This window comes from Acomys minous, assembly GCF_964271855.1.
Source record: "Acomys minous genome assembly, chromosome: 20".
Lineage (NCBI taxonomy): Eukaryota > Metazoa > Chordata > Mammalia > Rodentia > Muridae > Acomys > Acomys minous.
The window spans coordinates 4,140,985-4,163,077 of record NC_140502.1 but is presented as its reverse complement, the minus strand read 5'-3'; the positions used below and the strand labels follow the sequence as shown (position 1 = coordinate 4,163,077).

Genomic DNA, 22,093 nt, shown 5'->3' with positions numbered 1-22,093 from the left:
GGAATATGGGGGCCATAGAAACCATGTAGATCAGGGTGTGTCAGGTGAGGAGCTGTGCTTTGAGCTAGTTTTCTGGTTGACTGTAATAATGTCTGCTGCAGAAGAAAGACTGACTATAGTGCCAGCTTGGCCATCCAGGCCTCCCCTTCACAACTGGGAGAGCAACGGTCTTGATTCTCTCTTGCCTCACATCCTAAATCCAGGTGTTCTGAACACTTGCTGGATAGGCAGGGTGAATGCTAGCCTCCCCGAGGCCTGAGCTGCTTAAGACCCGAGTCTAAGGATTTTCCTTGCACATACTAGGCAAGTGCCTACCACTGAGTCACGCTCCAGCCCTCTTTTGTGTTTTTGTTGTTGTTGTTGTTGTTTTGTTTAGTTATGTATGTGTGTGCTTGTCTGCATGTGGGTATGTGCACATGAGTGCAGGTGTGCATGGAGTCCAGAAGAGGGCAGCAGAGCCCCTTGGACCTGGAGTCACAGGTGATGGTGAGTTGTCTGTGAACCAAACTTATGTCCCTTCTACAAGCAGCACACCCCCTTGACCACTGAACCGTCTCTCCAGCCCCTTCGTGTTTTTTAGTTTGCAGGGGCACCAAGGGTGATGCCTTGCCCAACAGTATCCAGAATGAGCTCTTTTAAATAACGTTTTAAGAAAAGAGTGATTCTATTTCATGAGCTTTTCAAATTTGGGTTTGAATGTAGTTGTAACCACGCAGGTAAACCGACTGACACTCCTAGAGAATCCCAGGGCAGGCCTGCTGTAACTGGGTGCAGCTGAGGGGCACCTACATAAAGACCTCGCCTCGCCTCACCAGGGTTTGCCTAGTGAGGACATGCTATTGACCAGGTTTTTAAGGCGAATTCAGCACTCAGCTTTCTAAACTTTGTTAAGCTGGGCAATCAGCGCACTTACGTGTACTTACTGCAGTTTTATTTTATTTTATTTTATTTATTTATTTTTTTGTTTTTGTTTTTTCGAGACAGGGTTTCTCTGTGTAGCCTTGGCCATCCTGGACTCACTTTGTAGACCAGGCTGGCCTCGAACTCATAGCGATCCGCCTGCCTCTGCCTCCCGAGTGCTGGGATTAAAGGCGTGCGCCACCACGCCCGGCTTCTTACTGCAGTTTTAAAGTTGGGTGTTTTACTATTCTATTCACAGGGAACCCCAAAATGTATGACCTGCCAGAAGAACCGTTTAGGAGGCAGTTTTGTCTCACTGGCCCCGGGCCCTTTCCAGTGAGTATCTAGCTCGGGTTGACTTTCCCTGGGGGATGCTGGGAGCTGTGCCTCTTTAACTGCGCATGCAGTGCTGCCATCTTGTGGCCAGTAGGCGTTAAGACCATTACCCAGACATTTCACTTGGTTTGTTTTGCCTTTCAGGGAAAGGACCTGAAGGCAGACTATGGGAAGGGATCCAAGTGTGCCTGATCTTCCGGGAGGTGAGCGCTTACGCCATGGGGGCTTCCAATGTCTAGCTGCTTAAAAAATAATCCACAAAGAACCTTTCTCCTCCACTGTCATTTTCGTCCTGTTATCTCCTTCATTGAAAGAATTAGCAACAGTTAAAACTTGAGCTTTACAGTGGGGCAGGCGAGAGTATGGCCTTCTGGGTAAATTTAAAACTAAAGCTCTGGACAAGCATGGTGGCATGTTCCTTTCATCCCAGCGCTCAGGAGGCAGAGGCTGGTGGGTCTCTGTGAGTTCAAGGCTAGCCAGGGCTACATAGTGAGACCCTGTCTCCAAAAAAACAAACAAACAAACAAACAAAAAAACCCATAAAGCGACAGTTCTGAGCTGAGGGAGTCGGGGAGAAGTGGAGAGGTACAGTGTGTGTGGGAAAGCTGCAGTTCAGTGTTTACAGAAAGCAGAAGAGCCCAGGGTTTTTAATATTTGAAATACATAAGGACAGTCTGTATGTAGACAGCATAGTTATAACCCCCCTCACACAGTTCTTTATGTACTCAACTTGCTGCTACTGAACCAATTAGAAAAGGCCTGATGTACACTCTATAGCGCTGTAAAGCGATGCTTCTCAGAAGCATTTGCCTCTCCCAGTTGCTGAAGAGAAAGAAAGGACACCATGCGCAGCCTAGGTTTGCTGGGACAAATAAAGAAAACTTAACACACGATCATTTTAGAGAGTCTCTGCAATAATTAGCCTGACAAATATGGCAATCCTCCACCCCCATTTGAGACAGTTTTCATACCTTAACGTAGACTGGCCTCAAACTCAGGGTAATCTTCCTGCCTCAGTTTCCCAAGGGCTGGGGTCACAGGTGTAACCTGCCATGCCGGGCTTGCAGGACAAAATCTGATTTCGTATTTTGATTTTTTCATAGCTTTGCTTATATCCCTGCTCTTGGGCAGGTCACGTGTCAGAGAGGGTCAGTCAGGTGCCCCCTTTCCATGCTGGGTGTGACAGTCAGATGTCCTTACCGTGCTGTTTTTGAGCTGGAAAAGCAGGAGCGGCAACAGCACATTTGATCACAGGGATTACAAACACGTGAGGTGTGACAAGCACATCGACACATTTCGGGTGCCACTGCGCCTGTGGGGTTCTGAGCGCACTGTCTGACACCCTGGGGCAGGGGAGGAGCCACTGCTGTTGTGGGTGGTTAAAGTACAGTACAGCCATTAACTCCGTTTTATCTTTTCTTTAGCCAGAGAAGCAGAGAGTCACGGGAAAGCAGAATGGCCTGCCAGGCCGGAGCGGCTATCAGATCTCTGAGGAAGGAAGCAAGGGGCTCCCAGAGAGGCCTGTGCCGAGGCTGGCTGGTCCACGGGCCTACGGTCGCCGATGCAGCCAGATCTCAGGTCCCAGAGGTGACTGGGCCGCCTGACCACCCAGGAGGCTGGTGTTTCTCAGGGTTAGCAGTAAGGGACTGGTAACCCTGCCACTGAGACACAAGTCTGCGTGGGTGAGCATGGGGACTGTGTCGAGCTACATGTACTTTCAATAGCCAGCTTGAGAGATGGCCCCTTGGATTTACTGCCCTCGCCCCCCCCTTCAAAGCTGACTAGCAAACTTGGAACGGAGGTGGAGGGAGGGAGCAAGCCCCTTTCACCTTCGTACTTGGGTTTCCTGGTCACGGGCAGCAGCTTCACCGCCAGTTCTGACCTCCTCGGGCTGGAAGGTGCTAAATGCCTGTGGTCTGATGAGCAGGCCGACCTTGTGCTAGAAGGATCCCCGTGTCCGGAAGTCCGAGAAGCGGTGTCAGTCCCGTGGCACCGCGCATCCTGTCGGGATGAAGTACAGAACCTGCAAACACTCGAACTGGAAACTGCCCGAATGCCATTTTGATGTCCGTCCCAGGGAAAAGGACCTACCATTCTGCCTTGTCCTACACCGCACGCATGGGAAGAGTTGGCTGCCACTCACTTTCCCAACACAGGCCCTCGGGTCCCTGCACGCGCACCCCTGGCAGGTTTCTGCCGGGACCCTCCCCGACCCCGCACGGCTGACTGACAGATGGTCACCTGAGAGCGGCTTTGGCACATCTCAAGTCTTTTGATTCAAATTGAAAACGTACAGCACAAACCGCCGCGTCAGTTTAATTTAGAATTTGTTGCCATTGATTCCTTTTTTTTTATAACTTTCTATAGATTGTATTATTTTTTTATGTTCCTGAGCCTAAAGTTGCAAACGTGGGTTCGTCCTGAGTCTGTTTTCAAAGGACTTTGTGAAAGGGAAGTGGTTTTGTGCGCGTTTTTGGAAATACTTGCGAATGTAGAGAAGGGCAGGGCTGATTATTTTTCTACAAAAGTAATTTATGATTTCTAATTTTCTAATGTGCCTTGGATATGTGCCAAATGATGGAAAAGAAAACAGTAAACTTTATGACTCTTGAGTGTGTCGTGCCTGGACTTTCGACTCTACCACCCTTCTGTGAACATGTGACAATTCCTCAGTGGGGGACATGGCATTTGCCTGTTCCCTAGTCCTAAGGCCACTCTGGGGAGCCACTGAGTTTATTGGGCCTCCTTCCAGGGCAATGGAGAGAGGTCACGATGGAGGGTGGGCACCCAGCATGGATGAGGACCCCTGCCTGTGTGGAGGGAGCCCCCTTCCCTGGCCTTTGCCCCACTCTCCAGCCCCTCCCTAAGGCTATGTGCAATTATAGCAGAACTGTTATACACACAGCTGGCTGGAGGGCTGGGCGGATACTTGCTGAGTCCCCGGCCTGTGCCTCCACCCCGCCCATAAAGCAGCAGTGACATTCTACAAACCCAGCTGCAAGGTCTTCCTTGCGTGGTCACAGCTGGTGTGAGGAAGATGGTGGCAGCTTGGCTCAAGGGACAGCCCCGCACAGCACAGTCCTGTGTACTGAAGGCCGACTGGGCCTGCTCAGGGGTGATGGGTCAGTGGCGTGTACAATTCGCCAGAGTGCACCCACAAAGACACTCTTTCTGGTGGCACTTAAGTTGCTAGGCTGACTTTGGTGAGGAGCTGGGATGACAGGCCTGCACCAACACACTCAGGGCAGGAAGGAATGAGCGCAGCCTCCTGACAGAGGCGAGCAAGTGAGGGTGTTGATGTGGCTTGTTGACTTTCCTCCCAGGTCCTCTGAGAAGTGGTCAGTGCTCAGGACAGTGGAGCCATCTCTCTAGCCCCCCACCCCCACCCCACCCCCTTTTTTTTTTGGTTTTGGTTTTTGGAGACAGGATTTCTCTGTGTAGCCTTGGATGTCCTAGACTCACATTTTAGACCAGGCTGGCCTCGAACTCACAGGGATTAAAGGTGTGTGCCACCACCGCCCGCCTTTCTTATGTTCTACAAAACCACTTTATTGGTGTCTGCTGCTGACTTACCAGCGCAGAGAATCTTGGGAGGCAGACACATCTGAGTGTTCAGCTCCTGCTAACCACTACAGTGAGGGGTGGGGCAGTCTACAAGTTTTTGGGTTTTGTTTTCAGTTGCTTTCCTCACTTAAAAACAAAACAAAAAAACAAAAAACCCAAAAACCTGATGTGGCCATTGAGAATTGGCAATCTTTGTGTGTTGTTTGCAATCCCAAACACTACCAGCTCCATGGCCGAGGGCTCAACGTTTCCGTGTTGCTCGTTGGCTCCTCCAAGCCCCTGTCCTTGTATCAGCAGCCAACTTTCCATTCCCAAGTGTCCTCCAGCACAGCTCGGCCAGGCCGCGGCATGAGGATGCTAACTGTAAGGAAACACGCGACAAAACTTAGACATGTGTCAAGGGTCTTTCTAGTGTTTCATATAAATGAGTCATAAAGCAAATTCTAAGCCTAACTGGTAGGTTTGAGGTCTTAAGCAGGGTGGAGGATGCGCCTCAGCACTGTTGACTGATTGCCAGCACCACATAGACCAGGTAGGGCGGCGCGCATAGGTAATCTCAGCACTAGAGACGGAAGATCGTGAGTCTGAGGTCATCCTTGGAGACTAGCTTTGGACATAATGCAACCCTGTCTTAAAAACAGTAACAACAGACCCCAAACCACGCACAAAACCTTTCAGGTTTGTGTCACAGTACAATCCTGAACACAGACTGACAATTCACTTCTTTACATTTTTTCAGGACTGACTTTTATTATGTGTGTGTGTATGTGCTTAGAAGGGTGTCCGTGTGTTAGGTTTCTGAGGCCAGAGGGTATCCTATTCAATCCCCTGGAGCTGGACGTACAGGCAGCTGTGAGCTGCCCAACATGGGAGCTAGGAGGCACTCAGCCATCAGTCCAGCCTAGTCCACTGTAACCACATCACCGACAGTTACCATGGGGGATTGGGGGGGGGGGGACTAGTTAGTCTGTGGAAGTATCACTCACCATTTTGGATCTGAGTGGTTTATGTTGGATCATGCAAACCCGACACCTCTAAAAATCACATCAAAAGCTAGGAATCTGAAATGCTGCCTGCAAGAAGAGGAAACGTCCCTGCCTTAAGAATGCTGGATGTGCCGGGCGGTGGTGGCGCACGCCTTTAATCCCAGCACTCGGGAGGCAGAGGCAGGTGGATCGCTGTTCGAGGCCAGCCTGGTCTACAAAGTGAGGCCAGGACAGCCAGGGCTACACAGAGAAACCCTATCTCAAAAAAACAATAAACAAAACAAAAAACACAAAAAGAATGCTGGATGTTGGGCTGGAGAGACGGCTCAGGGGTTAAGAGCACTGTCTGCTCTTCCAGAGAGGTCCTGAGTTCAATTCCCAGCAACCACATGGTGGCTCACAGCCATCTATGTGACCTGGTGCCCTCTTCTGGCCTGCAGGTGCACACGCAGATAGAGCTCTCACATATACATAAATAATTAAAAAAAAAAAAAAGAATGCTGATGTGGCTGGGGAGACAGCTCAGCGGTTATGAACATTGCTTGTTCTAGCAGAGAACCGGAGACCCGAGTTCAAGTCCCAGTGTCCGCATAGCTCCTCACAAGGACCTGTAAGCCCAGTTTCAGTGGACGCAAGCTCTCAGAAATCCAGGCCAAATAGCAGTGTACAGAAAAGGAACGACAGCAAGGAAAGCTGGATGTGTCCAAGCTGACGGCGGATTCGGTTGCCCGGGGCTTCTGTTCCCTTGGTGTCTGTGGCTGCTGGCACAGCTTCTGTTCCTCCACCTCCTGTTAATGTCCCAGCTGCAAAGCCACCACATCACTCACAATGCGGGTCTTCTGCTGAGGAGCCTGTGACTCTGAAACACCCAAACTGCTTTAGTTTGAGTAACAAGTTTATTTTTTCAAAAGCATATATAGACAATAAACAAAGTAAACATGTAAAAGGTTGTAACTGTCCTAGATGCGGCTCCGCAGGCTGAGCACTTCCTCTTAGTAATCCTCGTCTTCATCAGACTCCATTACTTTCCTTCTGTTGAACTAGAGGAAAATTAAAGGGATGTCAAGACACTTTATTAAGCCTCAGGCTTTCCAAGAAAAACACCCTTAATTACTCACGTGAGGCGTGTGTGTGTGTGTGTGTGTGTGTGTGTGTGTGTGTGTGTGTGTCTTTCAAGCAACTCAGTGGGTAAAGAGAGAGAGAACCTTAGGCATTACTCTCTTCCCGACCACTTTCCAGAAGCAAAGGGTCTACCCGCTCCGAGGCGCTGCAAGCGTAGATGCCCACCCAGCCATGCCTGCTGCCTGCCCGCACCGGCACTTACTGTAACGGTCGTCCTCTTCTCTGTCTGCTGGCTGACCTTCTCAAGTATCTCTATTAACCCTTGTTCTGACACCTATAACCAGAGCAGGAAACAGTGTGTCAGCAGCCGTCTCCCACACGCCAGCCACTGTCCAAGGCACAGGGACAGATCAGGAGGGAAGGAGTAGAGGGGCAGCTCCTCAGGAGAGGGAGCAGTTTAGGCCATCTCTGTCACTGCTACCAAGGCAATGACAAGCAGTGTGAAAGTCACAGGCATGGACACGCCACCGCTGCCCACACCACCCAAGACAACAGCCCCGTCCTTTCCGGCGCTCAGCGCAGGTGGAGCCTGTGTGTCCTCATGGTGACACAGCCAGCCATACACACACACACACACAGCGCAGGCGGAGCCTGTGTGTCCTCATGGTGACACAGCCAGACACACACACACACACACACACACACACACACACACACACACACACACCCGCAGGCAGAGCCTGTGTGTCCTCATGGTGACACAGCCAGCCATACACACACACACACACACACACACACACACCCGCAGGCAGAGCCTGCGTGTCCTCATGGTGACACAGCCAGCCATACACACACACACACACACACACACACACACACACACACACACACAGCGCAGGCGGAGCCTGTGTGTCCTCATGGTGACACAGACACAGACACAGACACACACACACACACACACACACACACACACACACACACACACACACCGACGACTTCAGCCTCCCCTCCCAGGTGCCCAGCAAGCCTAGCTCCCGCAAACACTGTGGTGTTTTAATTGATACCCACAAACCCTACTTCAGTGCAGGAACAATTTAAGCCAGGCGACTAACTAGTCACACTGACACACACGGCAGGAAAAGAGGAAACTGAGCACTTTGGGACATGCGACCTCACTCAAGATTTCCAGTGGGGGAAATTATCCTCTCCTTTGAAACTTTTCTGGACTCAACACGGATTCTGTAGTCAGCTATGGAAATCCCTTGGTGCGGCTGGGTTAAGTTTTAAGAATTCATGCACGTGAGGGTTCTGCCTCCATGTGTACACAGCGCACGCACCCAGCACCTCCTGCAGCTGGGAGCCGCCTGGGGCGGGTGCTGGGAGCCCTGTGGCCCCCTCAGGCAGCGGGGCTTACCTTCCCGCTCAGCTGTCCGTACCGCGCCATCTGTATGAGGTAGTTCTCGACTGCTTTGGTTTTCTCAGGCTTGACAAGTGCTAAGTTACTTACTAAAAAGAAAGAAAAAAAAATACATAGGCAAAAAAGCAGGAAGACTAAATGCACCAATTCTACCTTAAAACTACCCACTGGGACTTCCAAAGGGTTTCACAAGCCTACGGCTGTCAACAGGCAGTAGGCAGGCAGGGCAGCAGGAGGTTAGGCCTCTGGGGAGGACACCAGAGCCCAGTCCGCCTCACGGCCTCACGCCGTTCCCTCAGTGGCAGGAAAGCCACGACTAAGCTTCGTCCCCGGTTCTCACGCCAGGCTTTCCTGCGTCTAGCAGCACAGTGCGGCTGCCTGTGAGATGGTGGCGCGATCCATCTAAGCTGCCTCTTCCAAACTAAGGCTGCACTCACGTTTCCAATACAAAACGTGCTACTTTATTCTGACTGGCTCATCACGTCTACTTGACTTTCCTTATAGATTTTACTATGAAAACTCCAGACAAAAAGTAAAACCGAGAATACAACCAACTTCAGCTCCCCATCACCACGATAACTCCTAGCAACCCACTAGGACTGACTGCTCAAGAGCCAGTCCTTACCAACTTTACTGGAAAATGTCCTCAGGGGGTATCTTTATAGGAGCTGTAAGCAACCTTTCTCCAGGGTTAGAAACGTCACACTTCTAACAATGTACTTCAAGTTCTTTAAACAAACATTTGTTCTGATTAGAGGAATAACTTCATATACGTATCTGCCCATCCGATTACCTCAAGCCAATTTTATGGGAATAAAGGGAATTGAAGATGCTTACACCTGGCCCGGGCTGACTGATCCAGAACTTGTGCTAAGATACTGTTTCTCATTTCTGCTTCCCTACAACAAAACATAGGTCACACAAGATTAGAACCAAGCTGTCAGCATCTGAGTGTACAAAGTCATTTATTCACTGCCTCTTAAAAAAAAAAAAAATTTATATATATATATATATATATATATATATATATATATATATGGGGGGGGGCAGGACAGCACAGCACACATGTGGAGGCCAGAGAAGAATTTTTGGGAGTCAGCGCTCCCCTTTCCCTGTGGGTCCTGAATACTGACCTCAGATCACCTAGTGCCCCTACCTGCTGAGCAGCAGGCCCCTCTGAGACACCTGCAGCACTTCAGGCTGTACAGTGCTAGGCACTTCTGCCTTCTGGGAGCCAGCTCTATGGGTGTAACCCTTCCAGAACAGCGGGGCACTGTTGCATGAAGTGGTATTTCAGTTCAGCAACCAACATCAAGTACCCAGTGTGAGACCTGCTACAAAACTGTGGTGGAGTCAGGGCCATTAGACCGAATGCACCTTCTTTAGGGAGGACACAGAGGCCTAGGGAGACTCTGAGAGAGAAAAACTGTGGCCCAGACAGAACCAGATCCTATGAAATTCCAACTCTGCAATTATTCTCGTCTCTTCTTGAATACTCAAGTAGGAACCTTTGCACACTGGAGAAAGGGTTTAGCTACAGAGCTCAGGCTGGCTCAGAATTCACTATGTAGCCAAGGCTGGCCTCAAATTCTTCAGCTTCCTAGGGGAGGCCCACAGGGCTGTGCCACCACTCTCTGCTTTAAGACTTTCAGTAGGAGACTTAGGACATTTCTCCAAGGCAGCCATCCAAGGACGCTAGTAGACAAAGCAGACAGCAGCTGACATGCCCTGGCAGAATTAAGGGACAGCGGGGGCTGGCTATGCCCACTATCAAAGGCTCACAGAACCAGACTTAAAGTTGTATTTCTTTAAACCACTTTCTCGGCATTCCTGACTCTAAGAAGCTATGAATTTTAAGGTGCATCAGTCTGCTTTTACCATACCAGAACTTAAACCCAGGGTGCTCCATTTGTTAGAAAACACTCTACTGGGGCTGGAGAGATGGCTCAGAGGTTAAGAGCACTGACTGTTCTTCCAGAGGTCCTGAGTTCAATTCCCAGCAACCACATGGTGGCTCGCAACCATCTATAATATGACCTGATGGCCTCTTCTGGCCTGCAGTGTACATGCAGACAGACGATTGTATACATAATAATAAATAAATCTTAAAAAAAAAAAACTCTACCACTGCGGTACATCCCCAGCCCTTCTTTTTTATTTTTTTATTTTATTTTTTCATTTTGACACAGGGTCTTGCCAAGCTGCCCAGGTGGGCCTTGAACTGCGCTCCACCTGTCTCTGCTTCCTAAACAGGGCCCCTGAGCAGAGAAGGAAAACCGAACAAGCTTCTCTGAGAATGTGGACGTTTAACCTTGTGGATTGCCAGGGGGAGTGGGGGACTCGATGTAGTGCTCAGATCTGAAATATACCCAAGAAACGTCAAAGGCAAAAATAGGGTGCGATGTATTCACTCATCAAATATGTTTACGTACTAGCATAAACGTGCTCTGCCATGTGCAGGGGTAAAACAGCCAGTGTGCTTACTGAACACTTACTGTGAGGGCCTGGGCCTAGAAATTCCTATGACGGAATTCTAATTTTATGCTTAGTAGAGAGGCATTAGGCAGAACTTCATGGTATTTATTGAATCAAAATAAAAAGGGAATTATCCCGGTGAGAAAAATCACTACATTAGGAGATTCACTAAGAGTCACATACCAATTACAACAACTAAATAAAAGAGGGAAAAACTCATCTATGAAACCACCCTTCCAGAAAGTTCCAATTCTAGCCCATACCTTTGCTTTGCTTCCTGTTGAGCTGCATCACCAGGATCCTGAAAGAAAATAATTTTACCTTTTAATAGAGTGGAACTTTAAAAGAGGAGGAAAAAAAAAAAGTAGATGGTACTGCAGGGGTGTGGGGAAAGGGTGGGGCGAGGCGCATCTGTAACGGAGTCAGCACTCAGGAGAGAGACAGGAGGATCTCAAGTGACCAGCCTGCCTGGGCCATACAGAGATACCCCATTCAAAAATAAAAGTAAAATAACAAATAAATAAAAGCAACAACAACAAAAGGACTTATTTACTTTTCCTTCTGCTCTAATAGGCTCCTGAGGGGAAAACTAGGCCTGACAAAAATCAGTGAGTGGGTTTCCATTCGCAATGTTTTTGTTTTATTAAATCGGGGAGAGCTGACGGTGCAGGCGCGGTGTCCAGCTGTGGCCCCAAGCCCCACATTTACCAACTGAGGACGAGCTTCCAAAGTCACAATCTAACGGAATTTTTGAAAACGCACACATTCCTAGAGAGGCCGGGGATCACGGAGCCCCAGTTTTTAACCCAGTGAGACGACAGGCTGGAAACAAGACCCCGGCTTGGCACCAAGGGTGATGACAGGTCACCGGGAGCTGCCATGGAGACCACCCACCGTCACCAGCGTTTGTCCTGCGACTCGCTTACAGCCCGCCACCCCCTCCTAGTCGGCCCAGCACCATCTCAAGAGCCCGCGGGGTGACCCAAGCCCCGGGACACGCCTTCTGAGGACCCCCCATCTCTACACAGCGCCTAGTGGCCCCGAATCCTGGCGGGGGGCTAACTTCGGGCTTGACATCTGGGGGTGGGGGGTGTGACTCCGAGGGCTCGCACACCCCCAACCATGGGGGAATGATCCCGAGGGCGCGCACACCCCCAACCCTGGAGGGCGGTGACCCCGAGGGCGCGCACACCCCCAACCCTGGGGGGCGGTGACCCCGAGGGCGCACACACCCCCAACCCTGGGGGGCGGTGACCCCGAGGGCTCGCACAACCCCAACCATGGGGGAATGACCCCAGGGCACGCACATCCCCAACCCTGGGGGGCGGTGACCCCGAGGGCGCGCACACCCCCAACCCTGGGGGGCGGTGACCCCGAGGGCGCGCACACCCCCAACCCTGGGGGGCGGTGACCCCGAGGGCGCGCACATCCCCAACCCTGGGGGGCGGTGACCCCGAGGGCGCGCACACCCCCCAACCCTGGGGGGTGACCCCGAGGGCGCACACACCCAACCCTGGGGGGCGGTGACCCCGAGGGCGCGCACACCCCCAACCCTGGGGGGAGGTGACCCCGAGGGCGCGCACACCCCCAACCCGGATAAGCCCCACGCGGGATCCCGCGGGCGGGACCCGAGGGGGCTGCGGCGGCCTCCGGGAACCGGACACACGCGAGCGAGCCAGCGCGCGCGGAGCCATGGGGGTTCCGGGGAGCCCGCGGCCCACGAGCCAACGCCGAGAGCCTCGCCCAGCTCGCTCACCCCGTGCTTGGCCTGCAGCTCGGCCAGCCTCTGCTTCCTCAGCGCCTCGAGCTCCTCGTCCGCCATGGCGCGGCCGTCCCACGTCGCGCAGCCGCACCCGCCCTCCGGTACGCTCCGAGCGGGGCAGTCTCCTCCGCCCGTGACTCGAGCACGACGTCCGCTACTGCGCAGGCGTGAGTGGCGCTCAGGGCATCAACAATCGAGTTCCGAGCCGCGGCTGCCCCGCCTCCTCCAGGGCGCCTTGCAGAGGACCGATCCTGAGATGATAAAAGGAGCAGAACCTCTCTAAGAGAGCACTTGTGGCTCCCCGGGCTCTGGCTGCACCTTAACCCTTCGCCCCCGCACCCCGTTCCCCAAAAATCATCTAGTTAGAAGGCATCGATCAGCAAAGAATAATTAGGTTTTCAATTTACTGGTAGCTTCCATGGTGACACGCGGGAGCTCAGAAAGGCGAATAGGGGTTAGGAATGTTCTAGAACTGGATTGTGGCGTAGGATGCATTGTTTACATACACTGAAAACCCCCTCGATTGTAGACTTCTGGCGGATTTAGACGCATAACTGTGAGGAGGAAACGGAAAAAACTACCTGGCCATAAGAAAGCCTAGTGAGGCAGCTGGTGGTGGCGCACACCTTTAATCCCAACACTCGGGAGGCAGAGGCAGGTGGATGGCTGTGAGTTCGAGGCCAGCCTGGTCTACAAAGTGAGTCCAGGACAGCCAAGCCTACACGGAGAGACCCTGTCTCGAAAACAAACAAAGAAAGCCTAGTAAAAAAAAACAAAGTCAGGCGGATGCAGGGAGGGGATGCAAATGATCCTTAGAGATCGGAGATGAGGCAGTGCCGCAAAGTGTAAACTCCTTAACTGACACCCTGTTAGCCATAGCCTTAGTGTACACACACACACACACACACACGCACACACACACGCACACACACACACAGTGGGAGGCCAGTTCTCCAATCCTGTGATTTGCTTGCGGCGAATGTATTTTAATCGTGCCAGAATATACATAATCATTTTCAAATAATGTCTTGAAAATTGTGTGTATATGTGTGTGGGGGGGTAGGTGTGTACCTCAGGGGGTAGCATTGGACCCCTGGAGCTGGAATTCCAGGCACTTGTGAGCCACCTTAGGTGAGTGCTGGGGAATCGAACCCTGGTCCTCTGGAAGAGTAATATATTCTGTGAACCACGGAACTGTCTCTCCAGCCCACTGAATACCTACATCCACACGGTTGAGCAGTGATCACGAAGCTGACACTCCACTATGTAGAAATTATTCATCCTCGATCCCCATCACAAAACCATGGTGAGGTCTGTCTGGATAAATTTGCCTATCCGTGCATTATTTCTCTTACTTGCAACTGGCATATTTGACCAATCATACAATGTCTTCAGGTTTTTATCGGTGTTGTACTGTGTGACAGAACTTCATTTCCGAGTGGACTTGGTGGCGCATGCCTATAAACTCTGCTGCCCCAGGGGTTGTCTGAGGCAGGAGGATCTGCAATTGAAGACCAGCTTGCCGTTACAGAGGGACACCTTGTCTCCAAACAAGTTCTCCCCTCCCCATTTCATTGTTTTCGTGGTTGACCTTATAAACACATTCGGTGCGTTCGTGCGTTTAGCCTTGCTTTGATGTTTGTTTTTTTTTGTGAGCGAAGCCCCTATAAAATGTTGGTGTACATGTGCCTGCCCTCGGTTATTTTAAATATATGTCCGTGGATGGAATTGCTAGGCCTGTGCTATCTTAGTTACTGTGGTGGTTTGAATGAAAATGGCCCCCAAAGGCCCATAGGTAGGGGCACATTAGGAGGCGTGGCCCTTTTAGGGTAGGTGTGTTGGACAAAGTGTGTCACTAGGGCATGGAGGTTTCAAGTGCGCTCAAGCCAGGCCCTGCTGCCTGCTATGCGGATGTAGAAGTCTCAGCCACCCATGTCTGCCTGCACTGCGCCTGGCTTCCCACCAGGAGGACAACGCACAAAAAAACCTCTGAACCTGTAAGCAACCCCAGTTAAAGGCCTTCCTTTGTAAGAGATGCCATGATCATGGCGTCTCTTCACAGCAGTAGAAACACTCATCAAGACAGTCACTTTTCTACTGTTGTGGCAAAATACCACGACCAAGACAACTTATAGAAGAAAGCCTTTAAATTGGAGCTCGCAGTTCCGGAGGATTAGATCCATGGCCATGCCACCATCGTGGGGAGCATGGCAGGAAGCAGGCAGGCAGGCATGGCGCTGCAACCGTGGCTGAGCTTGCACATCTTGAGGTAACAATCATAAGACAGAGAGAGCTAACGCGGAGTGGCTTAGGATTTGGAAAATTCAAAGCCTCAGTGATACACTTCTCCAACAAAGCCACACCCCCTCCAACAAGGCCACACCCCACCAGCGAGACCACACCTCCAACAAAGCCGCACCTCCGCCAACAAGACCACACCTCACCTCCTCCAACAAAGCCACACCCCTCCAACAAAGCCACACCTCTGCCAGCAAGACCACACCTCCTCCACAAAGCCACACCTCCGCCAACAAAGCCACACCCCCTCCAACAAGGCCACACCCCACCAGCGAGACCACACCTCCAACAAAGCCACACCCCTCCAACAAAGCCACACCTCTGCCAGCAAGACCACACCTCCTCCAACAAAGCCACACCTCCGCCAACAAAACCACAGCCCTCCAACAAAGCCACACCTCCACTCCCAAGACCACACCTCCTCCAAGACCACACCTCCGAATCCAACCTCTGAAACTTAACATACCTCCAACTAATCCTTGACTTCTTCACCAGGTATCCCTTCCACTGCTCATCACCTTGGTAAAGGACACCGCTTATTAACTAGGTCAGAACACAGGCATCTAGGGCTGAGAGAACGGCTCCGTCAGTCAAGTGCCTGCCGTAAGTGCGACCACCTGAGTGTCCACGTCTCCTCCACTCACAGGCAAAGCTGAGTTCAGCCCAGAATCCCGGCCTTGGGGAGGCAGAGGCAGATCCCTGGGGCATGCTGGACAGCCAGTGTGACCACAGTAGACCACTCCAGGTTCAGTGAAAGACTCTTGTCTTAAAATAATAATAATAATAATAATAATAATAATAATAATAATAATAATAATAATAATAATAATAAAAATAATAAAATAATAATAATAATAAAATAATAATAATAATGTGAAGAATGATTGAGGAAGACACCCAATGTCAACCTCTGGTCCCCACATGTGTGCATGTCTGAACACACAAGTACACTCTTATGTGACAGATGTTCCCTAGGAAGACACAGTACCCACACGTCTATTCAGCACAGAAAGGGAACCATAAAGTAAGACTCGCACCAAAGTCGAACTCTGTGAATCATTGGGTTTTTGCTGGGGTTACGGTCAGGAGTGTGGGAGAGAGTTACTTCCAGGAGTGGGGATGGCTAAAATGCTGACACGTCTTTGAAAAGCCCACCCCAGCATGGGGGACTCATGGAAGCGGCCCTCCAGGAGCTCCTGAATTTTCATTGTCCCAGATATATGATGTAGTTGGAATGAGAAATCTCATCTCATGTACGTGAATACTCGGTCCCCATTTGGCAGTTTGGGGAGGTTACTGAACCTTTAGGAGGCGCAGCCTGGCTGGAGGGAGTGCATCAGTGGGGGTGGGGTTTTAAAACATATAGCCTTATTTTTTATTTTTATTTTGTTTATTTATTTGTTTATTTTTTTTCGAGACAGGGTTTCTCTGTGTAGCCCTGGCTGTCCTGGACTCACTTTGTAGACCAGGCTGGCCTCGAACTCACAAAGATCTACCTGCCTCTGCCTCCCAAGTGCTGGGATTGAAGGCGTGCAATGCCCCCCCCCACACACACACCCAGCAACTGTTCCTTATTTTAAAAGTTTCTTTGGGGCATGGTGTTTTATCATGGCAACAAAAAGTGACTGACACACCTCCTAAGTCTTATGAGCCTTCCCCCTCAAGAGGGCACACACACCAGGCTGTGTACACACACACCCCAACAGGAAAGAGGGAGTAAGGGAAGGGAAGGAAAAGGTGGCAAGATGCATTTGCTATGAACACAGGTGACACACAGCTGTTTTCACTTCTTGCTACTTATGTGACAGTGACTGGACAGCAACCCTAGAACCCACGGGGACAATGCTCACTCTCAGCACTGGGCAGCCACCTTGCCTTCCCTGCCCCATCCATCTTTTCCCCTAGGCAAGCTACCTTCCCGGCTTCCACGCTCAGGGCCCCAGGCAGCAGAGCCCAGGCTGTCTCCTGTGGGCAGCAGAGGGAGCCCACACTCTACCAAAACCGCATCGCATCCTCATTAGCTTACAAAGCAGAAATTGTTGCTTTGTGCCACACAGTATGTCCCCCCCACGGACAAAGCTTTCATCTCCCTCGCACGTCTCTTGCTGTAAACTCAGGCTCCATTACGCAGATTTGCTCGGTGGAAGCCTCAGCCAGCTTGGTGCGTGAGTTGGGGGCGTCAGTGCTGGTCTCGCTGTATGCTGTACATACACACGGGCTGGGGTGTGTGGGGGAACTCATACCTTCACTGCTTGCTTCCTAGCAGTCTATGGTGTTTCCGCTTATCAGTTGTGTCATGGAAGGCCGCAGGAAAGTCCCGGACAATGACAAAATGGAAGAGGCGGGTCAGCTGGTCAGGGTCTCTCTCCTATCCCGGCAGTTGTAGCTTGACCTCTAGATTGCTGGGTCAGGACTTCTTTCTCATAGCTGGGAAGCTCCCTGGCGGGGCGTTGTGTTCAGTGCTTCCCGGACCCCTTTATTTTTGGTGGTTTTGCTGCATGAGCCATCAGACAGAGCAAGGCACTTCTCTCCCACACCAAACCCCGTGTGTGAGTAAACCGTAATACAGAGCCAGAGACGCTGGTTGACAAATGTTGCTTCCACTACATGGGCAATCCTCGGGCACATGGCAAGTTTGGTTGCAGGCTGCTACAGTAAAGCCAGGCACATGATCTCCATCCAATGTATATAAAAGTTATACTTGCTGCAAGGCGGTGGCGCACGCCTTTAATCCCAGCACTCGGGAGGTAGAGGCAGGCGGATCGCTGTGAGTTCGAGGCCAGCCTGGTCTACAAGGCCAGTCCAGAACAGCCAAGGCTACACAGAGAAACCCTGTCTTGAAAAAAAAAAGTTACACTTACAGGACCTGAGAGATGGCTCAGTGGTTAAGACCACTCGCTGCTCCTGTAGAGGACCAACGTTTTTTGGTTCCCAGTATCCACGTGGCGTCAACCTTCTAAAATTCCAGTACTGGGGCATCTAAGGTCCTCTTCTGGCCTTGGTGGAGGAGGGCCACACATGCACATGTACACACATGTACACATAAAAATAAAATAATATTTAAAATGTATGCTTACCGCACTGGTTAGTCTGTTGTTGATCGTTTTGTTTTGTTTTGTGTTGTTTTCTTATCAGCTTACTACAAGCCATAGTCACATGGGAAGCGGGCCTCTCAACCGAGAATACATTTTCATCAGATTCTCCTGTAGATGTGTGTGGGAAGGGGGCACTTTTTTGACTGATGGCTGATGTGGGCGGCCCAGCTCACTGTGGGCGGGGCCACCCCTGGGCAGGTGGTCCTGAGTGTCTAAGAGAGCCAGGCTGAGCCAACTCTGGGGAGCAAGCCGAGGTAAGTAGCATTGCTCTGTGGTTGGTCTCAGCTTCACCTCCTGTCCCTAGGTGCTGCCTTGAGTTTCTGCCCTGACTTCTCTCGGTGGTAAACTGTACAACAGAAGCAAAGAAAGCCCTTTCGTTCTAAGTTACTTTTGGTCACCGTGTTTATCACAGCAGCAGAAAGAAAATGTTTGTCTTATAATGCGGTTTAAGTGCACAGCAAAGAAGGCCTTGATTGCTAGCCGTGTGTGCCACTAGCTACGCCTGTGTGGGAGTTTTGCCTGCGTGTGCCTCTGCGCACCACGTGTGTGTAGTACCAGCAGAGGCCAGAAGAGGGCATCATATCCCCTTGGAACTGGAGTTACAGACAGTTGTGAGCTGCCACATAAATGCTGGGAAATGAGACCAGGTCTTCCGGAAAAGAAGCCAGTGTTCTTAACCGCTGAGCCATCTCTCTACCCTCTTTCTATTTGGGGGGAGTAAGTTCTCAGTCTGTGCCATATGTTTGGTGTGGGTGTCCACTCAAAATGAAGTCGAAAGCTCCTTGTCAAATAGAGTCTCTTAGGGAAAGCACAATCCCCAAACTTACTGCTTTCATAATACGGATTAACTGAGGGGAGGGCCCATGCTGGCCTCATCCGCTCTCTCATTCAGGGCGTATTTCACGCTGTGCAGTGGCACATGCCTGTAGTCTTAGCTACTTGGCAGAGGAAGATCATGTGAGACCCCAGAGTACAGCACCCGGCTGGGCTAACACAGCGAGACTGTGTCTCAACACAGAGAGAAGTAAATCCGTCAACAGACAGGTGTGGCAATGCTTGCCTGTAGCCCTAGCACTTACATGGCGGAGACAAGCAATCATGAGTTTGGGGTCTGGGCTGTACATCAAGATCTTGTCCCAGTCTAATATCTAAATGATGAATGGATGCATGGATGGATGAACTGTTCAGGTCTACTCAGTGTCTGATGGGATGGTCAGTCCTGGGAGCATGGGTGATGAGCGCCCAGTCCTGGGGAGCACGGGTGATGAGCACTCAGTCCTGGGGAGCACGGGTGATGAGTGCCCAGTTCTGGGGAGCACAAGTGGTGAGCGCCCAGTTCTGGGGAGCACAGGTGATGAGTACCCAGTCCTGGGAAGCACGGGTGATGAGCGCCCAGTCCTGGGGAGCATGAGTGATGAGCACTCAGTCCTGAGGAGTACAGGTGATGAGCACTCAGTCCTGGGGAGTACAGATGACGAACGCCCAGTCCTGGGGAGCACGGGTAATGAGTACCCAGTCCTGGGGAGCATGGGTGATGAGCGCCCAGTCCTGGGGATCATGGGTGATGAGCGCCCAATCCTGGGGAGCACGGGTGATGAGAGCCCAGTCCTGGAGAGCATGGGTGATGAGCGCCCAGTCCTGGGGAGCACGGGTGATGAGCGCCCAGTCCTGGGGAGCACGGGTGATGAGTGCCCAGTCCTGGGGAACACGGGTGATGAGTGCCCAGTCCTGGGGAACACGGGTGATGAGTGCCCAGTCCTGGGGAACACGGGTGATGAACACTCAGCATCAGCTCTAAGCACCAGGGTTCCTTCAGCTCCGCCACAGCTCTGACCCTGCTCCATCTGCCTCCAGTGATATTTAAATCTCATCACGTTGATCTACCTAGGAACAGATATTACATTTAAAATGATTTTTAAACTGTATTTAACAGGTCTAATGCCCGTGCTGGGAACATCAGAACCGAGAAGATGGAGACAAGATGATCATGAAGTTCAAGGCTAGCCTTGGCTACAAGGTAAGTCAAGGCCAGCCTGAGCTACATAGTGAGACCCTGCTCTCCAAAGCCTAAGGGGTGAGCACGTAGCTTGCCGAGAAAGCACTTGTCTACCATGCGCAGGGCTTGGGTTTGGTTCCCCCAACGTTGGGGTCGGGTGGGGCGGACAAGGAAGCAAAACTTGAACAAATACAAGCGATTGATTAAATTCCACTTTGTAAATCAGAAACTTACTATTCAGTGTGAGGGCAGTTCTTTTTTTTTTTTCTTTAAAGATTTATTTATTTATTATTATGTATACAGTGCTCTGCCTGCATGTACACCTGCAGGCAGAGGGGGACATCAGATCACATTATAGATGGTTGTGAGCCACCATGTGGTTGCTGGGAATTGAACTCATGGCCTCTGGAAGAGCAGACTGTGCTCTTAACCACTGAGCCATCTCTCCAGCCCCATGAGGACAGTTCTTAACATCCCTGCGCTCATTCATAATTAAGCCAACCGTGCCACACAGGAAAGCATGCGTATGAATATATGTGCATATAATCACATCTCTCAGACAACGACGATTAATGCTTGTGGGAAAGGACCAGATGGTTTTTACGTATTAATTTTGTCTGTCTGTTTGTTTGTTTTGGAGACAGGGTTTCTCTGTGTAGCCTTGGACTAGCTTGTTAGACCAGGCTGGCCTTGAACTCACAGCGATCCTCCTGCCTCTGCCTCCCGAGTGTTTACCTTTATTCTATGGGCACTGATGTTTTGCCTGCACGTACGTCTGTATGAGAGTGTCACATCTTGAAGTTACAGACAGTTGTGAGCTGCCCATGTGGGTGCTGGGATTTGAACCCGGTTCCTCTGGAAGAGCAGTCAGCTCCCTTAACCACTGAGTCATCTCTCCAGTGCCCCCCGCTCTTCCCCCTCCCCCCCCTCCCCCGTGTGTGTGTGTGTGTGTGTGTGTGTGTGTGTGTGTGTGTGTGTGTGTGTAAATTAAAATCCTCCCACTAATCTTGTGGTTAGAACCCCAGGTCAAAAGTATTAGCATCAACGAGTCAGTCAGCACGCACATTTAGAGCAGCGGGGTTTCCATCCAGAGCCCAGGCACATTGGGGTCCCAACAGCCACCATCTCAATAACGAGTTAAATAGATGGCGATTACAGAATGTCACTAAAGTTATGCAGTAAGAGACCAGACCACTGGCTGGAGAGATGGCTCAGAGGTTAAGAGCACTGCCTGCTCTTCCAGAGGTCCTGAGTTCAATTCCCAGCAACCACATGGTGGCTCATAACCATCTGTAATGAGATCTGATGCCTTCTTCTGGCCTGCATGCAGGCAAGACATTGTGTATATATGATAAGTAAATAAATCTTGGAGACAGAGAGAGAGAGACAGAGAGAGAGACAGAGAGAGAGCACAGACCATTGTAAATACAAGGGTTGGAGTTTAACAAGTAACCTGTGTGACAGCACTTGCCTGTCCTGCTTCTTTGGATTTTACTTATATTCTTTTTTCTTTTTCTTTTTCTTTTTTTTTTTTTTTTTCAAGACAGGGTTTCTTTTGTAGTCCTGCCTGTTCTGGACTTGTTTTGTAGACCAGGCTGGCCTCGAACTCACAGCGATCCACCTGCTCTGCCTCCCGAGTGCTGGGATTACAGGCGTGCGCCACCACCGCCCGGCTCCTTTACTTATATTCTTTAACCATTCCCCCATTTTCCAGTCTCATGTGTGTGTGCGCGCCTGCATGTGTGTCTTTGCCTGTGCACACGAAGGCCCGAGTTTGATGTTCCACACTGTCCTCCATCACCTCACTCTTCCGCCCGAGTGGGCGAGGCAGGTCTTTCAATCAAACACAGAGGTCACTGATGTGGCCACTCTCCAAAGCCTGCTTACCCTGGGCGTCTGGGTGTCTCTTTCTTCTGAGGCTGGACTTACAGGTGGGCGACCACACCCACCCAGCGGTTCGTGGCTTCTGGGAATCCCAACACTTGCAAGCCCGAGCCTCCTCCCTGCCCCTCAACTTACGCTCTTTTCAGCAGAGGCCGACGACATATGGTTAGTTAGGTTTTTTTTGTTTTTTTTTTTAAAGGATGCATCTAATGTTTGGGGAATTAGAAGCTTCCGCCTCCTTAATTGATTTTGACTTGAATTAATTGTTTTCTAAAAATTAAAAGCCCTCTCTGTTTGCCTCTAAATCTTTTCATACCT

General features: G+C 50.9%; 2 protein-coding genes across 2 annotated transcripts in view; one reads left to right on the top strand and one right to left on the bottom strand.

Moving 5' to 3' along the window:
- Positions 1 to 3,848, top strand: part of ANKRD27 (ankyrin repeat domain 27) — a 59,534-nt gene extending 55,686 nt beyond the window's left edge. Inside the window, exons 27-28 of the mRNA XM_084770809.1 lie at positions 1,160 to 1,236; positions 1,381 to 3,848. Of these exons, the coding sequence (XP_084626935.1) occupies positions 1,160 to 1,236; positions 1,381 to 1,428 (125 nt within the window). The 3' untranslated portion in view covers positions 1,429 to 3,848. The remainder of the gene's footprint in view (positions 1 to 1,159; positions 1,237 to 1,380) is intronic.
- Positions 3,849 to 6,663: 2,815 nt separating this feature from the next.
- On the bottom strand, positions 6,664 to 12,744 carry PDCD5 (programmed cell death 5). Its single transcript, XM_084770858.1, has 6 exons — positions 12,497 to 12,744; positions 11,004 to 11,041; positions 9,103 to 9,164; positions 8,263 to 8,354; positions 7,111 to 7,182; positions 6,664 to 6,826 (listed from the first exon to the last, which is right to left on the bottom strand). Exons 1-6 carry the CDS (start codon positions 12,560 to 12,562, stop codon positions 6,779 to 6,781), a joined length of 378 nt encoding a protein of 125 aa, XP_084626984.1. The 5' UTR covers positions 12,563 to 12,744; the 3' UTR covers positions 6,664 to 6,778.
- Positions 12,745 to 22,093: the final 9,349 nt, after the last annotated feature.